Raw genomic sequence first — 23,002 nt, 5'->3', positions numbered from 1 at the left:
GGTGGATGGAAAAGGGATTGGTAAGTGGGAGCACCAGCAGTAGCCTACTGCACAGAGGTGGTGGAGGTTGCACACTCAGGGAAGACATACCAATCGGTGATTCAGGGAGTTATTTGATTGTCTTTAGCCGTCAGAAAGACATTTGACAACACTTTAGAGGTTTAGGGTTCTTGGGCCTGAAAAAAAAAAAAAAAAAAGGTTAAACTCCATGAACATGTATCATTTGAAATTTATGTAACTATAAATGTCACTTAAAATACAGTACAGCACGTCTTAAAGCGGAGGTCCACCCTAAAGTGGACCTTCTGCTCATTGGAATCCTCCCCCCCTCCGGCGCCACAATTGGCACCTTTCAGGGGGGAGGGGGGTGCAGATACCTGTACAGTACAGGTATCTGCACCCACTTCAGGCATAGCTATCTGCGGAAAGGGGCGTAGATTACGCCCCTTTCCGAAAGTCCCCCGCTGCCTGCTGGGAAACACACAGATCCCAGAGGCAGCGGGACCATCCTTATTGCACAGCGCGACTCGAGCATGCGCAGTAGGGAACCGGGAAATGAAGCCAAAAGGCTCCACTTCCTGATTCCCATACCCAAGATGGCGGCGGCAGCACCCGAGAGACAATCGAGAGATCGGCTTCGGGTGCCGACATCGCGGGCGCGCTGGGCGGGTAAGTGTCCTTATTTTAAAAGTCAGCAGCTGCAGTATTTGTAGCTGCTGGCTTTTAAAAAAAAAAAAAACGGCGGGACTCCTGCTTTAAATGCATAGTTTTTCATGTTTTAATGCCTACATTTCAGGAGTCGCTGATGTCATTGATCTCTTGAGTAGGGATGAGCTTCGTGTTCGAGTCGAACATACATTCGACTCGAACATCGGCTGTTCGCCCATTCGGCGAATTCCGAACGTTATGGGCCGTTCGCACCAAATTCGTGTGGCACTCACGGCCCACAATGCACTGCAATGGCGCAGTGCATTGCTGGCTCATGATTGGCCAAGCATGCACTGTGACCCCGCATGCTTGGCCAATCACAGCGCCGGCAGCGAGGAGAGCCATGATTGGCCACAGGCAGGATGCCTGTGGCCAATCATAGCTCAGGCTGTGTAGTACACGCCCCACACTATATAAGGCCGCCAGCGCGGCGGCCTTGTGTAGTGTGTTGGCATCTGTAGCAGTTAGTGGGTGTTCTGTGTACCTTCAACACAGTATACACCGATCGTTATCGGCCGATTTTTCGTTCTTGCTCTTCTGTAGTGGTTGTTGTCTGCGTGCCCTGACTGCAGTATACACCACTATATTCACCTATATATCTAGCGATATATCTATCTTTTATAATAGAGCTGTCAGTCAGTGTTAGGAGATTGTGCGTGCTGTCTGCATGCTCTGAACGCAGTATACACCGCTATATCCACCTATATAGCTAACTATCTTGCTCGTTTTAAATAGAGCTTGCAGTCAGCGGTAGGAGATTGTGCGTGCTGTCTGCGTGCTCTGAAAAAGACGGATGGCAAAACAAATTATACAGGGGTGATAACCCTTCCCTATGTTTTCCAAAAAGCTTAAAAATAGTTTTTTTGACTGGAGCTACACTTTAAAAATTTACCAGTTGAAAATTACAAACAGATTCAACTTAACACAACAAATCTACACAGTCCCAGTCTTGTTTGCACCGCCTGTATACTGCTGTTCTGAGTATATAGGGCCTGGGGGCCACACGTATTTCCTTTTTTTAATATGGGTACGGGGTTCCCCTTAATATGCGTACAAGACCCAAAGGGGCTGGTAATGGGCAGGGAGGGCTACCCATGCCATTTTTCTCAATGATTTTCAACCATATTGCAGGAACCAGATATAACATTAAAACCGCAAGCAGCTTTAAATGACGTTATTTCCATTAAATGTCATTTTGTGCAGGGACTGTTCTAAACACGGGAAACACGTGGCACTTCACAGGCATACTACAGACACCCCCCAGGCACCATATTTAAAGGAATATTTCACTTTTTTTTTTTCATTTTAATCGTCATTAAAATCAGTGCTCCCGCCAAAACGGCCGTTTTTAAAAGTTTTTTTTGCATTGACCCATGTCCCCTGGGGCAGGAGCCAGGTCCCCAAACCCTTTTTAGGACAGTATCTTGCATATTAGCCGTTAAAATTAACGTTCGAGTCCCATAGACTTCAATGGGGTTCTAACATTCGTACGAATTTGGGGTCCGTTCGAAAGTTCTGGTCCGAAACGGGGGGTGTTCGGCTCATCTCTACTCTTGAGCTGACCATACACTGTTTAAATTAGTGCTGGTTGCTGATGAACCGCCAAAAATTTGCTCAACAGATGACCCTGCCTTCCGCACCACATCCCTTAATTAAAAAGATCAAAAAAGAGTCGGTGGAAGGTGGTTATTACAGTGTTTTCATCCAGTCAGATGCAGCTGCTTTTCAGGTGGCGGGGATGGCTGTAAAAATACAATAGCTGTAGTGGGAGATTCGTTCATGTGTACTGTATAGTGTGTTGTGTTTTTATTTTTTTTTTGTATGTTTTTTTGTTCAGCTTGCAGGGGAAAAAAAAAATCTTTGTGTATGGCCAGCCTAAGGCCTTTTTCACATGACCGATCTGTTCAGGTCCGCCTGTCAGTTTTTTTTAGGCGGACCTGAGCGGATGCTATGGAGAGGTCTATGGAACGTCGGATGTCAGCGGTGACACGTCCGCTGACATCCAACCCGCTCCGATCCGAAAAAGTGTGATGGAGGGAAAACCTACTTTTTCCATCCGTCATCGGATCGGGTGACGACGGACTCTGCGGTCAGTCGCCATCCGATCTCCCTTAGGGGAGAGCGGCGCTCTGACAGGTCTGTCCCTGCACAGTGTTCAGAGACGGTCCTGTCATCTTCCCACTCAGTGGGGATCGACGAAGCGAACCCTGCTGAGAAAGCGGATGTCCATGGGGTGGATCAGCACGGATCCGCCCCATGTGTAAAGAGACCTTAGGGCTAAATTTTGCTTAAGCTCACTTTTAGCTTTAGAGTGGTTGTAAACCCTTACATATACCCAGTGGAGAGACTATCCTCAGGTGATACACAGAGATGAAACATAAGTTTGACATGTCCATCTGCAGTCTTCTCTTCTCTACATTCATTCAAAGTGCTGAATTTATAAGCTTGTCTGAGACTTAAAGTGGAAGTAAATCCTTCTATCGTTTTCCATCAAGGAAGCTGCCATCTTGGCCTCTAATGATTCTTCAACTGCCATAATGCTGCACATGTGATCAGTTATGAAACCAGCAATTGGATGGTTTGAAAGTTTGGTTGAGAGCACAACCAATGTGAAAGTTAGCATTTCCGGCATGCCGGGAATGTAACTGTTTTTTGAAACTGGGTTTACTACTGCTTTAAAAAGAAGGGGAAGGAGAGCTGAAAATTAATTCTGCCGCACTCCGTGAACAAAACTCTGAGAGCTGATTGGACTGAAGAGACACACCCCCCTTCACACGGCACACATGGACTAAGGCTTTCAATCTGCTGGAGGTCCCTCCCCTGTCACCATTTCTCTCTTGGTGTCAGGAAAAATTGTCAAAAGTGAATCCTGTTGAAAGCAGAGGAACAAAGCAGCAGACAGAAATGGCATTTAGTGCTTTTAATTGAGACAAGCACACACTATAGAGGGATATGCTTTTTTCATATTTAATGTCTGAGGTTTACAACCACTTTAAGTCAATTAAATGGAATTCGCTAAAACCACATAAAAAAAAAGGGGAAAAAAAAAGAAGAAAAGCATACTTGGTGCTATTTGCATTTTCCAATCTTCAGTGTAAATAGGCCCTCAGAGCAACCTATCGCCTATGTCTGCTCTAAGACACTTGTCCTTCTTTTTCTCTGCACTATAGGAATCTTAAGCATTTGGATGTTTCAGACCTCCCCAGAGTTTCCCACAAGGGTTTAACCCATATCCTTCTGGAGGAGATTATGCCAGCTTGTGAGGTTGTAATGACTGACTACTCGGAAGGCCTGCAGGGAGGAGAGACTGGTACCCTGTCAGACGTCCAGTAATGCACAGGTGAGAAGGAAGTCTACACATCAAAAGGGGTCTACAGTGTTTATAATGCGAGTGTTGTGGTGTTAGTGTCTCCTAATATTGAAGCTGTGATATCACTAGTAAATCTGAACATTGGCATGTGTGCACTTCATGTTTATTTTTCTGACTGTAAACTGTAACAATACATTTTTTTTTACAAATAACGTGGTGGTTTATTGAAAAACAGCATAAAGAGGATGTACAGACAATGAGTAGTACAGATATTATGACAGCGAGAAAATTAAGGAGAATACATGTTGTGAGGCAGGGGGGGCGCAGCTCCCCAATATAGCAACACGAGTAAGAGCAGAAAAACTAATACAAATAAAGAAATAAATAGCAGGGGAAGCAAGTCCACAAGGTTAAACTAAGGAATCATTACATCAGGGGACCTCCAGTTCCACCAGGAAAATGCACATTGCAGTGCCATCGTTTCACAGTGCAGTCCCGACCCCCTCAGGATCAATTATCCTGGATCACCTAGCTCCTACGAGGGAAGCTCATTGCACGTGTCGGCATCATTCAACCATGTGTCCCAAACTTTAGCGTATTTAGCCTGACAACCCCTATGGGCATAAAGTTCTTTCTTATATGGGAGTACATTATTAATCGCAGCCACCCACTCCTGAAGCGTGGGGGGCTGGACTTGTAGCCACTTTCTTGCCACCAGTAGTCTAGCCATAAATAGAGATTCGTGTAAAAATATCTTGTGGTACTTGTCCGAATCTGGATCGGGAAAAACTCCCAGAAGGCATTGTTTGGGGCATAGCGTCAAAGGCGATCCCATTTTGTCGTGAATAAATCTAACAATGTGAGACCAGTAACACTGTATCATCGGGCAAGACCACAGGATATGAAAAAAGGTGCTTTGTGAGCTGCCGCATCTGGGGCAGAGGGGGCTGTAGTCAGGTTTATATTTGGCAATGCGTTTCGGTGTCAAGTAGGTTCTATGTAGAATATTCAGGTGGGTGAAACGATCCGAGAGCTTGGGTGAGACTTTCTTGCCATTATCCAGGGCATCTTCCCATTCATCATCCTCAAGCTCCCCCACATCTTCCACCCACCTCCCTCTAAGATCCTCTGTCAATGCAATCGCTGGGGGTCTAATCAGAAGGTTGTATATACTGGATATCAATTTGCGTGGGTCCTGCCCCAAGAGCACATCCACTACCGCCAGACTACGTACCCCGGGTGAGGCTTGCCCAAATTGTGCCTGAAGAGCGTGGCGAAGTTGGAGGTACCTATAGTGCATGGAGTTCGGGAGAGCAAATTCCTCCCTAAGCTCCTGAAACGATTTCAGCACCCGTTCTCGATATAAGTCAGAGAGATATACAATCCCATGCGTGAGCCATATCGAGTAGCCAGGAAGCAGCCGCAATTCGCCTAGGCCGGGATTATCCCAAAGCGGGGTGTGGGAGTGGGTCTCAGGAAACGTCAACCTTTTCCCAACCACCTCCCAAATCCTGCAGTGTGCGTAAAGTAATCCTTTGCGATTCCCCCGAAATTCCACTGAAGCGCGGTCTCTAAATAGCAGTTGGAAGGGATGAGTGATCGAGTATCCACGCTTAGGGCAAATAAATGTCAAATATCTGTCTTTGTCATGTTTGTCCAAGTGGTAGAAGTGGGACACCTGGGCTGCCAGGTAGTACAGGGCAAAATCCGGCAGGGCCGCCCCTCCCAGATCCCCAGGGCATTTCAATGTTTGCCACGATAGTTTGTGCCGCTGCAAGCCCCAAATAAAGGAGTTTAGCAGGGCTTCTATGGACTTAAACAGCCTCAGGGGCAAATAAACAGGGGAATGCCAGAACGCGTACAAAAACCCTGGTAAAATAACCATTTTCACCAGGTTTATTCGGCCCATAACACCCAACGGGAGCTTAGCCCACGCCTTAATTTTGGCTTTCATGGTAGCTACCAGGGGGTCTATGTTTAGTCTTATGTAGTCCTCTGGGGACCTGGCAACAGAGATGCCCAAGTACTTTATCTTACTAACCCGTAAGAGGGAAGCAGAGGCCTCAATCTCAGAGGGGGCGCTCAAATCAACGGGCAGAATTTGTGATTTCTCCCAGTTGATTTTAAGCCCCGAGTGTGCCCCAAATAACTGGATTGTCTCAAGAGCTGCCCGGAGGGAGGGGCCTGTATCCGCCAAATACAACAGCATATCATCCGCATACAGGCTGATCCTCTCCTCCAGGCTGCCACACTCAAGCCCCCTGATACCAGAGTGCCCCCTAAGGGCCGCCGCAAGCGGCTCCACCGCTATAGCATACAACAGTGGGGATAAGGGACAGCCCTGCCTAGTACCCCGAGAGAGAGGGAAAGGGGGCGATACCCGCCCATTAACCAAGATCCTGCCACAAGGGCCGCTATACAAAAGGCGAATCCAGTTAATAAAGCGAGGTCCGAAGCCAAAGCGCCGTAGGCAACTCCACAAATACCGCCACTCCACCGAATCGAACGCTTTGGCTGCGTCCAGAGACACCACCGCTCTAGTCCCCACCAGGTCGTGCTGCGCCTGCAGGTTCATGTGGAGCCTCCGCAAATTGTAAGCCGTGTTTTTGAATGGCATGAATCCCGTCTGGTCGGGATGGATAAGGTCTAGGATAACCGTATTCAGACGGATAGCCAGGACCTTGGCCAGGATCTTGATGTCTAGCTGAAGCAGGGAAATGGGCCTATAAGACTTGGGGAGTTACAGATTTTTCCCGGGTTTGGGGATAAGGACTATGTACGCCTCACACATTGAGGGAGGAAGAGATTCCGACTCAAATATGTGAGAAAACAGTTCTTGCAGCCTAGGGGTCAGGGTGTCAGCATATTTAAGGTAAAATTCGAGGGGGAGCCCATCCGAGCCAGGTGCTTTGGACACGTTCAGTTGGGACATCGCCTCCGCGATATTGTCGGTGGTAATGGGGGGCCCCCCGGAGTGTTAACTGCGTTGGCGTAAGCGAGGGTAAATCAAGAGTGCCAAGAAGCCCATCCACCCCGTCTCCAGCATCAGTGGCTACCGAGGAGTACAATGAGGCATAAAATGCCCTGAACTCCTCAGCTACCGCGTCGGGATCAGAGATCAGCACTCCATCAGAGCCACGCAAGGAGACCACCGTGGGGGGGGCGTTGGTCCATATGCGCCAGGTAGGCCAACAAGCGACCAGCCCGCTCCCCGCACTCATACACCCTTTGCTTGATATGGAATATATTTCGCTCTGCCTTCTAAATATGCAAGCCGTTCACCACCCTGGATTGCAGCCTGAAAAAATCAGCCTTACTCGGGGACGGGTCTCTAACAAACTCCTGTTCAGCGACGGATAGTTGGTGCTCCGCCTGAAGCAATGCCCCAGCAGACGACCTGCGATATTGCGAAATTTGTTGGGCCATGAATAGTCGAGCATGAGCTTTAAACGAGTCCCAGACCAACGCAAAAGGGGCCGTATCGCGATTCGCGTTAAAAAAATTGTTCCCATTCCGACCCCGCGTCCTCCAGTCCAGGGGTCACTCCCAACCAAAAAGGATTCAGTTTCCAGGAATAGGACTTCGGAGGGCCCGGGAGGCGCAACACGACCCAATACGGGGCATGGTCCGAAAGTACTCGTGGATTGAACCCTACCCCCCCCCAAATAGGGAAGGAGGGAGCGGGAAATAAAGATAAAATCGATCCGAGACATAGTAGAATGCGACGCCGAAAAACAGAAGTATTGCTTGCCCGTGGGGAAACTGTATCGCCAGGTATCCACCAGAGCAAGCTCCTGGAAGAACCTACCAAACCTTGTAGGTCCCGGTGTCAGCGCGGGTGGGGGAGTCAACACAAGTCTGTCTAGATCTCTGTGTGCAACATTGTTGAAGTCCCCCAGCCACACCGCCGGGACAGTGGGGAATTGGGACATAAACGCTAAGCCCTCATTTAAGACAGTGAACTGGAAGGGAGGGGGTATATATATAGCCAGAAGAAGAAGCTCCTTACCGTTAATCCGGCATGTAAAAAAAGAAACCTCCCCTCGGGATCTGATTTAAGGAGGATAAGTAAAAATTGCACAGATTTGGACACCAGCAACGCTACACCCCTGGAGTTAGCAGAGAACGGGGCCTGGTACACCCAGCCCACCCAGGGTTTCTTAAGCGTCAGCATCAGGTGGCCAGTAAGGTGGGTCTCCACCAGGACCATTATGTCTGCCCTCTGAGCTTTAAGGTAGGTCAGAACTGCACTGCGTTTGTTTCGCCCTGAGTCCCCTAACATTCCAAGTAAGACATTTCAAACTACTCATTACAGAAAACTCCAGAATTTACTAGGAGAGAGAAGTCAGCACCCCCTCCCGCCCCCCACAACACAAAAAAAGCCAACAGAGTACCCAGCCCACTGTCGCACTTGTAAACTGACCAGCATTCAATTGTCATAAGCAGGCACAATACATACCACCATTGAAAAACTAAAGAACTGAACATAACAAAATATGCAGTATAACATACACCGGACCGTTCGGTGCGGCCCCGTCCCGGCCAAAAGGCCAAAGTCAGGGGCCGGCACCGCCCGGCCCGGGGAAACCAAGCTTGAAACCCGAGCCCACAATCCTGCGGCTCACGGAACCTTGTAGAGGCTCCATTAGAACATAACTCTAGTGTGACGGTTGAACTCTGAAGAACGAACAACACCGCGAGGAGCATGGCCCCCGGGCGCATCCGCGGATGGTCAGTTGGCAGCGGGATGCAACATGCAGGCCAACGTCCCGTGTCCGTCCGGGGTGCCATGATAAGTCAGAGTCCGCTGGAAGGACTCAAATCGTTCAGCAGGCATGCAAATGGATGAACATCCTTAACGAAGAAACAAACAAGTCTGGAAAGCAGCGGCCTTTGCGATGTAGAACCGGGGAAGGGTGGGGAGGGGGGGGCCGGGGAGAGGGGACCCAGGGTTAAGAGGACCGGGGAAGCACAGCAGGGGTGTAGGAATGGATTAAGGGGGGGAGGCCGCCAGTCCATCAGCAGGAAAGACATCCGGACTAGGTCATCTCGCCACCACAGCCGACGGGATGGTAAAAAAAGTACAGTACCTTGCCAAAGGACAGTCCGCCGGTGTGGTCTGGGAAACAGGATCCAAGCCGCCCCACACCCCTGTTTCCCCAGCAAACTGGTTGTCGCGATGCCCAACAGCTTCACAAATGCTTAGGCTGCCTCTCGCGCCGGTGCCGCCCTGCTCTCCAGCCACCCGAGCACCGCCTCCGGGGTATCAAAGAAGTGAGCCCTGTCCTCTCCCGCAACTCGGAGCCGGGCCGGAAAAAGCATGGCATACGAGTAGTGGTGTATGCGCAGTTGGCGCTTGGCTTCAGTGAAGAGTGCCCTTTTCTTTTGAACCTCGGCCGAGAAATCCGGGAAAACCTTGAGCTCAGTGTTGTGGTAGGGGATGTTGCCCTTCAATCTCACCAATCTCAGGATCGCATCTCTGTCCCGAAAATTCAAAAGTTTCGCAATGAAGGTCCTAGGGGGAGCCCCTTGCAGGGGAGGCTTCGCGGGCAGGCGATGGGCCCTCTCCACCGCAAAGGACGAAGAGAACTCTGCACGGCCAAGGGAGGTGATCAGCAATTGTTCAAGAAACGCGGGAGGATCGTTGCCCTCCTCCCCCTCGGGTAAGCCGACAAAGCGCAGGTTGCACCTCCTTAAGCTGTTCTCCATATCGTCCTGTTTCGCCAGGACCGTGGAGAGCTGGTGCTGCAGTCGCTCGGTGACTGTCTGGAGCGGGGGCAGCTCGTCTTCCACTCGGCTAATTCGGGTCTCCGTCTCGGTCACCCGTTCCCGCAGCTTCTGCATATCCTGCCGGAGGAGGGATACATCCACCTTTACCTCCTCTATTTTCCCCATGAGAGCACTCTTACAGTCCAGGATAGCTTCCAAGACTCTAGCATCAGGGTCAGGAGTGGCGGAGGAGGAGGGGGGAGATGCACCATCCGCGGCCATGTTGCCCTTCTCCGCGTGGCGGAATTTAGCCAGTTTAGCCGCCGCTTCCAGCTTAGCTTTAGAAGGAGACATGTCCTCTGTGTGTGCGGGATGCTCAGGGGTTTCTAGCAGCCCAAAATAAAGCAGAAATAGCCTCAGGATAGGAGTAAACGGATATCAATCCAGCGGAGCTCACATACAATGCTCCTCACGCCAGGCCACGCCCCCCCCCCCTGTAACAATACATTTACTTGTGCAATTTGCTGACAGATCAATGTGTGGATGAGAAAAGCTTTGTGTGTTTATAACTAGTCTCGGACCTCTTGGAAATCTTGTCCTATTGGAAGCAGCAGAAAACAATAGAAGGGACCGGAAGTGAAGGGTCTTCAGTTGTGGGGTTTCACTTGCAGTTTTTAGCGATGCTTTAAATTTCAACACCAGGAGCTTGGCAATGATAGTTTTCAGAGTGGAGCTTCCATTGCTCCTACTTGAATCACCATGTGAACCTTACCCAAACTTTAGTTCTTCCTGTAATCCTAATGGGCCGTACACACGCTATGATTCTCCAACAACAAATGTTCAATGTGAGCTTGTTGTCTTAAAGTCCGACTGTATGTATGCTCCATGTGTATGCTCCATAGAACATTTTGTTGTCAGAATTTCCACCAACAAATCTTTGAGAGCAGGTTCTCAAATTTTCCGATAACAAGTCTTGTTGTCGGAAATTCCCGAGCGTGTGTACACAATTCCCAATGCACAAAAGTCCACGCATGCTCGGAATCAAGCAGAAGAGCAGCACTGGCTATTGAACTTCATTTTTCTCGGCTCATCGTACGTGTTGTACGTCACCTCGTTCTTGATGTTTGGAATTTCCAACAACATTTGTGTGACCGTGTGTATACAAGACAAGTTTGAGCCAACATCCTTGGGGGAAAAAAATCCACGGTTTTGTTGACGGAAAATCCTATCGTGTGTACATAGCATAACACTTATTTGCCTTAATCATAACATTTTCCTATAATCCTAAAACTATCCCTCCCTGCAATCCTGACACTAACCATCCCTGTAGTCTAAACACAATTCTTACCTGTAATCCTAAGGTAGACCCTGTGTGTACGGAGCATAACACTATTTCCCCCCCCCTCCCCCTTAATTCTAACATTAGCCCTCTGTTCACCTATCACTTGTCTTCTCTGTAATCCTAACACCAACTCTTTCTGTATCCCTAACATTCTCTCTCCCTGTAATGCTAACATTTGTCCTCCCTGTATTCCTAACACTATCCCTTCTTATAATCATAACACTATTACCCATTGTGGTCCTAACCCTGGCCTTTTCTGTATTTCTAATACTCGTTCTCTCTGTGTTCCTAACACTATTCCCCCCCCCCCCCTTAATTCTAACACTAACCTTCTCTGTTCACCTAATCAGTAGTCTTCCCTGTAATCCTAACACCAACTCTCTCTGTATCCCTAACACTATCTCTCCCTGTAATGCTAACACTTACCCTCCTTATCTTAATGGGGTTGTAAACCCTCTAGGTTTTTCAGCTTAATGCATTCTATGCATTAAGCTGAAAAACCTCCTGTGATGCAGCAGCCTCCCTTTTTACTTATCTTCCCAGAGACTGAGATGAGCACACCAGCTCCAGCCAATGTCTCAGGTCCTGATTGGATAGATTGATAGCAGCATAGCCATTGGCTCCCGCTGCTGTCAATCCAATAACGCAGGGGGGCGGGACCAAGTCCTGCTGTCTGTCTCAATGGACATGGGAGCACGCCCGCACGAGTGCCCCCAGGGAGGGCAGCTCTCCAACAGAGGAGGAGCCAGGAGCGCTGCTGCGGGACCCCTGAAGAAGAGGATCAGGGCCACTCTGTGCAAAACCAACTGCACAGAGGAGGTAAGTATGACATTGATTTTTTTTTTTTGTTAAACAAACATTTAGCGCTATTCACCATTGTGATCCTAACCCTTTCTGTATTTCTAATACTACCTCTCTCTGTGTCCTAACGCTATGCCTTCCTGTAATAATCCTAACATTAACCCTCCCTATCCTAACACCAGCCCTCATTAACTGATTTTCCCTAATCATCTTCCAGAGCAGCACATGCGAGAGAAGCTCTCATAACAACCTGAAGGAGTTGCATGTCTGGGATTTTCTTAGCCAGAATTAACTTTTTGTTAGTATGCTAGCTGCAGGACCTTCTGTCCCTGTCACCTCTGTTTTCCCCAAGCTCTCGTCTACACCTTAGAAGAAGTAACTCTCCCCTGTGCTCAAAGTGGACCTGAGAACTGAGCAATCAGCTTTGGATCAGGCCTCCTATATTTAAATTCAGAATTTGTGAGTGTATTTGTAATATTCCTAACGGTCTGCATCGTGGCATATGCCTCATTTGCGTACATGGTTCCAGGCAACTAACATTTGAGGGATGGTGCCACAAAAACCTCTTTCTCCATAAAGCTTGTAACAAAAAAAAAGTAACGCACAAGTTGTCCCCATGATATGGTTTTTATTTATGTAGTTCTTCCTACAGTGGAGGACTTTTTCAGGTAATAGCACAATACCTTTCCATACTGAATACAACACTATGCCCTTTACACAAAGCTGTATAGTTACAGTGCCTTGCGAAAGTATTCGGCCCCCTTGAACTTTTCAACCTTTTGCCACATTTCAGGCTTCAAACATAAAGATATAAAATTTTTTTTTTTTTTTGAAGAATCACCAACAAGTGGGACACAATTGTGAAGTGGAATGAAATCTATTGGATATTTTAAACTTTTTTAGCAAATAAAAAACTGAAAAGTGGTGCGTGCAAAATTATTCAGCCCCTTTACTTTCAGTGCAGCAAACTCACTCCAGAAGTTCAGCGAGGATCTCTGAATGATCCAATGTTGTCCTAAATGACTGATGGTGATAAATAGAATCCACCTATGTGTAATCAAGTCTCTGTATAAATGCACCTGCTCTGTGATAGTCTCAGGGTTCTGTTGAAAGCACAGAGAGCATCATGAAGACCAAGGAACACACCAGGCAGGTCCGTAATACTGTTGTGGAGAAGTTTAAAGCCGGATTTGGATACAAAAAGATTTCCCAAGCTTTAAACATCCCAAGGAGCACTGTGCAAGCGATCATTTTGAAATGGAAGGAGTATCAGACCACTGCAAATCTACCAAGACCTGGCCGTCCCTCTAAAATTTCAGCTCAGACAAGGAGAAGACTGATCAGAGATGCAGGCAAGAGGCCCATGATCACTCTGGATGAACTGCAGAGAACTACAGCTGAGGTGGGAGAGTCTGTCCATAGGACAACAATCAGTCGTACACTGCACAAATCTGGCCTTTATGGAAAGTGTGGCAAGAAGAAAGCCATTTCTCAAAGATATCCATAAAAAGTCTCGTCTAAAGTTTGCCACAAGCCACCTGGGAGACACACCAAACATGTGGAAGAAGGTGCTCTGGTCAGATGAAACCAAAATTGAACTTTTTGCCCACAATGTAAAACGATATGTTTGGCGTAAAAGCAACACAGCTCATCATCCTCAACACACCATCCCCACTGTCAAACATGGTGGTGGCAGCATCATGGTTTGGGCCTGCTTTTCTTCAGCAGGGACAGGGAAGATGGTTAAAATTGAGGGGAAGATGGATGCAGCCAAATGCAGGACCATTCTGGATGAAAACCTGTTGGAGTCTGCAAAAGACCTGAAACTGGGACGAAGATTTTACCTTCCAACAAGACAATGATCCCAAACATACAGCAAAATCTACAAAGGACTGGTTCACAAATAAACGTATCCAGGTGTTAGAATGGCCAAGTCAAAGTCCAGACCTGAATCCAATCGAGAATCTGTGGAAAGAGCTGAAAACTGCTGTTCACAAACGCTCTCCATCCAACCTCACTGAGCTCCAGCTGTTTTGCAAGGAAGAATGGGCAAGAATTTCAGTCTCTCGATGTGCAAAACTGATAGAGACATACCCCAAGCGACTTGCAGCTGTAATCGCAGCAAAAGGGGGCTCTACAAAGTATTAACGCAAGGGGGCCGAATAATTTTGCACACCCCACTTTTCATTTTTTTATTAGTTAAAAAAGTTTCAAAAATCCAATAGATTTCGTTCCACTTCACAATTGTGTCCCACTTGTTGGTGATTCTTCACAAAAAATAAAAATTTTATATCTTTATGTTTGAAGCCTGAAATGTGGCAAAAGGTTTAAAAGTTCAAGGGGGCCGAATACTTTCGCAAGGCACTGTAGTTATAATCTGTTATAGTGTCTCTAATCTATACAACAGTATAAACCACTTGCATGACTGGTAGTGTAAATGGGGTAACAGTCCAGGTTGCTGCAGAGTAGAGATGAGCTCAGGCATGTTTGGATGCAAGTCTGCAACTCCCTGAGCTAGCCCAGCAAAAAGCAGTCAAAGAGTACTGCCAGTTAAGGTGGCAGGGGCATTCATTCATCCCACAGTCACATGTATACACACCCTCTGCATACAAGCAGCTGCTGGGCTAGGAACTCCTCTGCCTCCTATGACTGTCTGCTTTTACAGCTTCCCGGTGGGCTACCTCAGGCAGAATCGGACTCGTATCCAGACACCCCTAAGCTCATCCCTACTGCACAGGCAGACAGGACTTTCATGTGTTACTCGCCCTGCAGCCATGTAAATGTGTGCTGTTAAAGTGATTGCAAGGGTTCGTTATGTTTGTTATTTAAATAAAAAATACTCCTATTTACCTCCTCGTTATTCACAGAGTGGCCCCCAAACCTGCTCTTTTGGGGCCCCCTGACGGCTCTCACGGCTCTTCCTTGCATCAGTCCAGCATTCAGCATCCATAGCCACCGAATGTATGACTCGGCCCCGCTCCCCCAGTGCCCGCATAGTTGGATTTGATTGACAGCAGTGGAAGTCAATGGCTGCACTGTTATCAATCTAGCCAATCAAGAGCCGAGAACCCCAGCAGAGAGAAAGTTCCAGGTCTCGGGTAAGTAAATTTACAACCCCTTTAAGGGCAGTATTGCGACCGGTAGATGCAGTATAATGATTCTCTATCACTTATACCCTTATGCATTACTTGCTATGTTACAGTACTATAATTTAAAAAAGTCAGTACAAGTATTTTATATGGCCCTCATGACAGAATATTGTGTAGAAATTTCGTGTTGAAGTTTATTCTGTTACTGCTACAGGTAAAGTCTCCAAAAGTAGCGATCTGCATAACCTAACTTGCATCAGTATGACAAAATGCCCCATGGTGCTGGAGTGGAGTCAGACTTCTAACATCTGGCAGGACACCTGGCAGTTGTAAAATAGTCATGTTCATTATATACCCAGCTTATTTCTGCTTGGTAGTGCGTTTCACTGCAGGTGTACAGCGAGCTTGGGTATATAGCTGCTATATCAGTAGTCATATGTGGGGGAAGTCATAAGTAAGGGTGTGTGTATTTTGGGTATGTATGACATTGGGGTCAATGATGACCTAGTTAAATACAAGAACGTACTGTCTGATTGTCTATAGGTATTAAGCGTATGTAGATTATTTTGTAGGATGTGTAGGACAGATGTTGCATGCAAATACAAGAATGTACTATCTGATTGTCCTTACAGATCACTCAAATGCAGTTTAGTATTAACATTAGTATACCAGAGCTGCAAATTATTGCTCAGTATGTTCCATAGTTGCCTTTGCATACTAACCTGTCTGCCAAGGAAAAAAAAAGTCTCAACACACCTTTCCCTAGAGGAAAATATGGTGACCAGTCCTAGGCACATTCCACAGCCCTAGACCCCTTTGTAGTATAGTTTTTTTTGCTTTTCTTATTACTTCCTATAACGACACATTTAGTATTTGGAGAGAAAGCAAGAATTATCCTTAAAAACCTTTTATGACCAAAGAGTTCTTTGGGTTGCCATGCTGCGCAGACTGTGCAAGAGTTCTCATAGGATACTCTCGATTAGCAATTATCTACCACAACATGGCCCAATCTTACACCCCCAAGTACCAGCACACAGCTTAGTGACTGAATGGCAATTTTCAAGTTACAATTTATATATAGCTCATCTATTTACCCTGTTGGGCAAAGACAATATTCTTAACCACTTCCCGCCGACTTGGTGCATATATGCAACCTCTCGGAGGGTAGGCTTCAAAACAGAGAGACCGGTATATGCATCCTTATGGAAGCCGCTTTCTGTGCTGAGAATGTGTGCCCTGCGCTAGCACAGTCACTGGCAGGAACCGTAAAACTCCTGATGCATACTTGCGATTGGGAGCAATTCCGATCATGTGACAGCCAATCGCAGTGGTCAGATGGCCCAAATGCCTGCGGCGGCCACAGGGAGGATTTAAAACCGCATTACTAGTAGTTTAGCTATCGTGGAAGCCTACTGTACAGTTTTCATGGACTCGATTAGTTCTTATAGTAGATATGGGGGGCTACCAAAACTCACCCCAGATTCCCAGGGCTTAGGAAACAGTGATTTTGTCCCTTTGTTTTCAAAAAAAAAAAAAAAAAAAAAAAAAAAAAATCAAAGGATTGGAAGCATCTTTTCCATGTTTAGATTTACACAGAGCCATACTGTTCTATTTTTTAAGAAATCCAAATGAGGGAAAAGGAAAGTAGCATTTTGGTACTATACACAGGATCCAAGTGATTTGCTAAAAGTAGAACCTCCCCGTGAGAGAGAACATTTCACAGGTCTTTGTCCTCTGCATAGACAGAGAAATAGTGGGTTGCCTGAGGGGCAGGGGTTAAACGCCTCCGAATTGCCCTACTCTCCAATCAGGGCTAAAGCTGGCCATAGTAGGATCTACCTTGTAACTCGGTTTCCAGGATTCTTCCAGGACAGCTTGGATTCCTTCCCTATATTTGGTGTTGTATGGTGCTGTCATGTGATTCCATTAGTTATTTTCCATTCTTGCCTATAGCAAGCCATATATTAAAGAGGAGCTCCACTGCAATAAATTAGAAGTCAGCAGCTCCAAAAAACGGGAGCTGTTGACTTTAATAAACAGCCACTCTCCTGTCCCTTGTGATCACCCCGCGTATTCTGACATCTCATCTTCTGTCTTCAGCACCGGCATCTTAAGCGTGGGCACACAGCTGTGACAGCTTGGTGCCTACATGTGTGAGTCGCGCTGCACATTGTGAATGGTCCCGTAGTCTTCTGGGACCGGTCACGTGTCCCAGAAGACTGCGGGGAGGTGGGGAGAAAAACTTCCACCTCCAATCGCCTAGGCGATCTGAGCGGAAATGGGAGTGGTTACCTGTCAAAATCGGGTACCTGCCCCACTCTCCAGGGAGAAGAAACTTCCCCTTTTGGGTGGAGCTCCACTTTTAAGCAACATTATTTCCTGCAACCCAAAGAAAATTGCTTGATTCCCCTATCAACACAGTCAGTATTGATTGGGGGAATCCCTCCCATGTAACTTTTGTATTTTGGGAGCGGGTTTTACCATCTGTCAGAGTACAATGATCAAATGAAAAAAAACCTGACAGGCTGTACTGAAGTCGATCGAGCAATTGACTGCAGTACAGCCAGCCTGCCCATACATTAAAATTCGGCCGGTTGCTGCTGAACCGGCTGAATTGTGATCCTCCCAACGCCAGCTTAATACTGATGTGAATAGGTGACAATGCTTTTTTTAAATTGATTGTGGATGATGTTAGAGCTGGGTGATTTTCTCAAAAAAAAAACAAAAAAAAAAAAACAACTTGATTCATGATTCAAATCGAGTATTTTTTTTGTTGATGGACACAGCGCCGGTCCTGAGGAGCTAGGCCAAAGCCGCAGCCTCGCCTAAAAACTCCTGCCCGCGTCACCTCAGGACCAGCACGGTGACAGTGAAAAAAAAAATAGATTTGCTGAAATTTTGAATCGATTTGACCTCTCAACTCGATTCAATATTTAAATTGTTTTTTTTTTCCCCAGCCCTAGATGATGTGCTTCCCCTTTTTAAAGTGGAACTACGCTCACCTTGAATTCAGGAATGCGCCATTCCTGGGAACTCACCACCGGCTGCTGATGTCTTCTAACGGACAACTTCTGGGTCTTGATCGCCGGCCCCTGTGGTTGCCCTCAGTCTGCTCTTTAGAATGCTAGGGATCATTATTACCTTTGTTTCCTCCATGAATCCCTTTTTTTTTTTTTTTATACCCTATAAGTCCCTCCCAAGTACCCTCTTCCCACCCATGCATTTTGCACTCCTGATCTCAAACTTCATCTGGTATGCACGGCTTAGTATATAAAGAGATCTCAGGGAATTTTGCTAGCTGAATAAAACAAGTATTTTAGGGCACAAAGAATAAAATGATTTTATCAGTTAGCCTAGAGTTCTTCTTTAAATGTGTTAATGTCATGAGCGCCTTGCGGTGCTGGAGAGGGATAGACCTGTTAACCCATTCGTGTATTTGGAACACTTGTGGCTCTCAGAAATGCTTTCTACATCCGAGAATGTCATATTCTAGAAGATATCGCTTTATAACCACGGTGCTGAATAATTTAGTGCTGCTGAGACTTCTGGGTTATTTCAGATAATAAAGTTATTCCGGAGAGGAGGGAGGAGAAGAGAAGACAGGAGGGGAGTGAAGCCGCTGCATCTGCTTCTGTAATCATGTAAACAGGAGGAGGTAGCTGGCAGGGAGTGGCAAAGGAGCCCAGTCACTGAGTTGATGTTGGAATTATATCTAGACTGTCCCTGTAAGGTAAGCTATGCATATGAATGACAAAGAAAGCAGGGGGCACAATTTGTGTATCCCACGCAGTGCTTCCTGCCTGTCACCCAGAGCAGCCGATATGTTCAGCTTCCTATCCGAATGGAATTAACTGCCTCAGTGGCCACATTAGTGCTAATTATCAAATTAAACTAACAAGGGCTGTAAGGCATGCAATTCTTTTTTCTTTTTTCTTGTTACTGCATTTAAATTTGTCGTACTGCAGTCCGTCCTTTTTTTTTTTTTTTTTTTTTTGGGGCATCTGCCATGGAGCTTGCCGATTTACTTGCTTTTCCCAGGAGATGTGCCAGGATGCTGAGATGAACGAGGTGGCTAATTGCCACAGGACGGCATTCAAACCATCCTTTTGTCGTCACCGTAAATTGTTTAGCGTGACAAGAGAAATTGATTGTACTAAAGATGACTTGCAGTAGGGAAGCAGATTTCATTGCATCGTTTTTTTACTTTATCAAACTTTTCTATTGGTTTAAACGGCTAGAATGTGTCAGTTGAGAGCTGATCTTCTTGACGATGCTCAGGGGGTGCCATTCATACAGCTGACTCATGGGGGGGGGGGGGTCACAGTAGTCAGCCGGGTGGATATCAGGACATGTTTTCTGGCTTATTTTAAGTAGAATATCTCTTTGGATTATTAAATCACTGAGACTTCAGTTTTTGCTAGATGCAGGTAAGTCCGTTCATTCAATGAAGCAAACTCTTCACTTCTCTAAGATCGAACCTCCACTAATGCAAAGAGTCACGCTAAGCAAGCTCATTGTAGACTGCCAAATGTAAAGAGAACCTGTTATCGGACCATTCATTTCAACAACCGTTTTTTCTAAAAGGATTATTTGCGCATTTTATGCATGTTATTTACCTGTAAATTTATCCTGAGGCCGCTGCTGCTGGACACTGTGTCATCTGAGATTTGATGTCAGCAGAGTCAGCTATCTCTCAAGTATCCCCCTTCATCTCTCCCCAGCTGCTGCTACCATAGATGGTTAGTTTCAGCCAGCTGACTGAACGAGAAAAAACAAAAATGTACAGATTCCTCCATCCACATAAGGCTGCCTATACATTATTATTATTATTATTTTTTTTCCCCCTTCAATCAGTGGGTCGAATGAAAAAAACAATTTGATTTTCCCATCCACACATTTGCTGTAGATGGAGGAATCCTCCTGCTAAGCTAAAGTGATTGTAAAGGTAACTTTTATTTTAATTTTTTTAATAACAAACATGTCTATATTGATTTGCTCTGTGCAATGGAATTGCACAGAGCAGCCGCAAACCTCCTCTTTTCTGGTTCCCTGCCGGTGCTCCTGGTCCCTCCCCTCTGTCCAGTGCCCCTCCCCTCTGTCCATTGAGACAGACAGCGGGACTCGGCCTTACCCCCCACTCTCTCGTCACAGGCTTTGATAGCACGGGGAGCCCACGGCTCCCGTTGCCCCAGCGAGACACAGAAGTGAGGGGAGAGAGAAGCTGCAGACGTGCACGACGCTGGATCGAATGAGGTCTTGGTTAAGTAAAAGGAAGGTGAGGGGGAAATGCTGACACCTAAACATTTTTTACCTTAATGCATTCCTAATAGCTAGATCAAAGTCGGGATCAGTTTTAGTATTGGGGTCAAGGTAAGGGCCAAAGGTTAGGGTCAGTACATTTTGGGTAGGATTTTTTTTTCTTAAAGCATTCTTCAAATTGGTACCAGTGTCCTTGTGTTTTAGGTAGGATAAGATACACAGGGGGTTCTTTACTAAAGGCAAACTTGGACGTGCAGTCACTGTAGATCTGAGGGGGGGGGGGGGGGGTGACATGCAAGGAAAATAAAAAAACAGCATTTTTTCTTGCACATGATTGGATCATAGAAATCAGCAGAGCTTCCCCTCATTTCAGATCTAAAGTGACTGCACTTCCAAATGTACTTGCAGTGCAGAGTGGATTCGCCTTTAGTAAATCAACCCCATTGCATCTTTCTCTTCTTACGGGGGAGAAAAAGGTCAACAAACAAAAGTGTGTAAAAAAAAAAAAAAAAAAAAAAAAAAAGACATCTAGATCAGTGCCAGGGTTAGTATTTAGGTCTATGAAAGGGTCAAAGGTCAGAGCCAGTATATTTTTGTGTAGGATTTTTTTTTTTTTTTTTTTAAAGAAAGCATTTTTCAAATTGGTATTGGTGTCAATGTGTTTTAGGTAGAATAAAAAAAATGCACACTGTTGTTTCTGGGCTGTATTAAGGGTACAAATAACATACACATATGTGGTATTTCTACGTTCGTCAGGAGAATTTTTATGAATTGTTCTGTTGTGGTAAGTTATGGTAATAGCAAAAAATATACATGTGCATTTTTTTTAAATGTTTGTCTTTTTGTTTTTTTACTATTTTAGATCAGTTTTCTTTTGATAATAGAAAAAAAAAATGGGAGATATATGTTACCAATTACCACCAAAAGAAATCCCATTTTGTCTTAAAAAAAAAAAACAAGATATAATCCACCTGGATACACAGTGGTATTTGCTATGATATGTACGGTTTTGCTAACACATGTCAAAGTTGCAAAATTTGTTCAGGCATAAACATTAGTTTTACCCTCGAGGGGGTTAATATGCTGAATTCCAGAAAGTTGCTATGGGAAGCATCTTCCTTTTTCCTTTTCTGTATTTTATGAGATAACACTGTGCAGGTAGAATTACCATTTGATTTATTCTAAACCGATTTATTTGTTGTTTCCATTTCATCCAGCCACCAACTATGGTGAGATGCCGGAAGTTCAGCATCTCACTCATCGCTCTTTTCATGTTGGTTGCCCTCAAGATCTACATAGACTTGACTTTTACTCCTGCCCATCTCCCTGAGACACCGTCCGTTTCTCCAGAACCCTTCAGAAGTCCTGTGGTTCAGCTGGACGCTTTACGAGGTGATGAAGAGCTGTCCATGGCGACCCTTCATAACCTAGCACAGAAACTGCGGAAAGCTGTAATACAATCAGAAGCTTATTGGAATACTGAGCAATTGCAGCTGTTGGACTTAAAGGGACCAATGGCATGGACATGCGGCAACTCCACAAGTGTACCACAAGCGAAAGGGACGGATCCCTATCCAGATCTCTTACAGAGCTTTCTGACTCACAGTCGATGCCGAGATCACAGAATGATTATTAATCAGCCAAAAAAATGTTCACTCAACAATACTTTTCTTCTTTTGGCCATTAAGTCTTCTCCACAGAATTTTGCTCAACGGCAGGCAGTAAGGGACAGCTGGGGAGGCGAGAGAAATTATGAGGGAAAGAATGTCAAGTTAGTGTTTCTCTTGGGCACGGTACAGGTCCCTGACCTCTCTCCTCTGCTGGCGTATGAAAACAGTCGTTCCTATGACCTTCTCCAGTGGGATTTTGTGGACACTTTTTTCAACCTGACTTTAAAAGACCAGCTTTTTTTAGGATGGGCAAATAAACATTGTGCTAGAGCTAAATATATCCTTAAGGGGGATGATGACGTGTTTGCTCGAATTCCCAATATTGTGCAAGTCTTGTCACTATTAGATGGCCAACGGCATCCCTCGCTCTATATGGGTCATGTCGTCAAGGCAGCCAGACCTTACAGAGACACTCATAGCAAGTACTACATCCCTCCATCTTTCTATGCTGGATTTTACCCACCCTATGCTGGAGGAGGAGGGTATGTTTTTTCGGGTAGGTTAATCCCATGGCTCTACCTAGTGTCACGTTTCGTGGCTCCTTTCCCAATCGATGATGTCTACACTGGAATGTGTTTCATGGCACTGGGGGTGCATCCCGTTGGGCATCCTGGATTTAAGACATTCAACATACCAAAGGAGGAGAAGACCAGCTGCTCTGAAAAGAACCTCCTCCTTGTACATCGAAAGAGCCCCCAAGAGATGCTAAAGATGTGGGGTCAACAAAATGAAAAGACGCAGCAGTGTTAATAATAATGTTTGAATGTATTGTGAACATAAATTACCTTTTATTCCTAGACCTTTTCTTTGGCAACTTTTGTTAACAAAGCAGTCTGCTCAATGGCTTTTTCAATAGGAGGATGCAACTTGCCCCTTTTTGGATGAAACCCGTACAAAAAAATATGTACAGTATCTCACAAAAGTGAGTACATCCCTCACATTTTTGTAAATATTTTATTATATCTTTTCATTTGATAACACTGAAGAAATGACACTTTGCTACAATGTAAAGTAGTGAGTGTACAGCTTGTATAACAGTGTAAATTTGCTGTCCCCTCAAAATAACAACACAGCCATTAATGTCTAAACTGCCAGCAACAAAGCTGAGTACATC

At 45.8% G+C, this 23,002-nt stretch overlaps 1 protein-coding gene across 3 annotated transcripts in view; it reads left to right on the top strand.

The window, feature by feature from the left end:
* The window catches only part of LOC143982347 (distal membrane-arm assembly complex protein 2-like), a 40,066-nt gene extending 17,381 nt beyond the window's left edge, over positions 1–22,685 (top strand). The window contains exons 6-7 of one of the 3 annotated variants that reach the window (XM_077481004.1): positions 3,879–4,048; positions 21,436–21,578. In XM_077481004.1, the coding sequence (XP_077337130.1) occupies positions 3,879–4,041 (163 nt within the window). In that variant the 3' untranslated portion in view covers positions 4,042–4,048; positions 21,436–21,578. Of the gene's footprint in view, positions 1–3,878; positions 4,049–18,568; positions 18,690–21,435 lie in introns of those variants that run through there. The other 2 variants (XM_077480994.1, XM_077480986.1) reach the window with 2 other exon arrangements.
* Positions 22,686–23,002: the final 317 nt, after the last annotated feature.

This window comes from Lithobates pipiens, unplaced genomic scaffold (genome assembly GCF_037356315.1).
Source record: "Lithobates pipiens isolate NorthernLeopardFrog02 unplaced genomic scaffold, aLitPip1_a1.2 Scaffold_1, whole genome shotgun sequence".
NCBI classification, from domain to species: Eukaryota; Metazoa; Chordata; class Amphibia; order Anura; family Ranidae; genus Lithobates; species Lithobates pipiens.
This window is presented reverse-complemented; position numbering and strand designations above follow the sequence as displayed.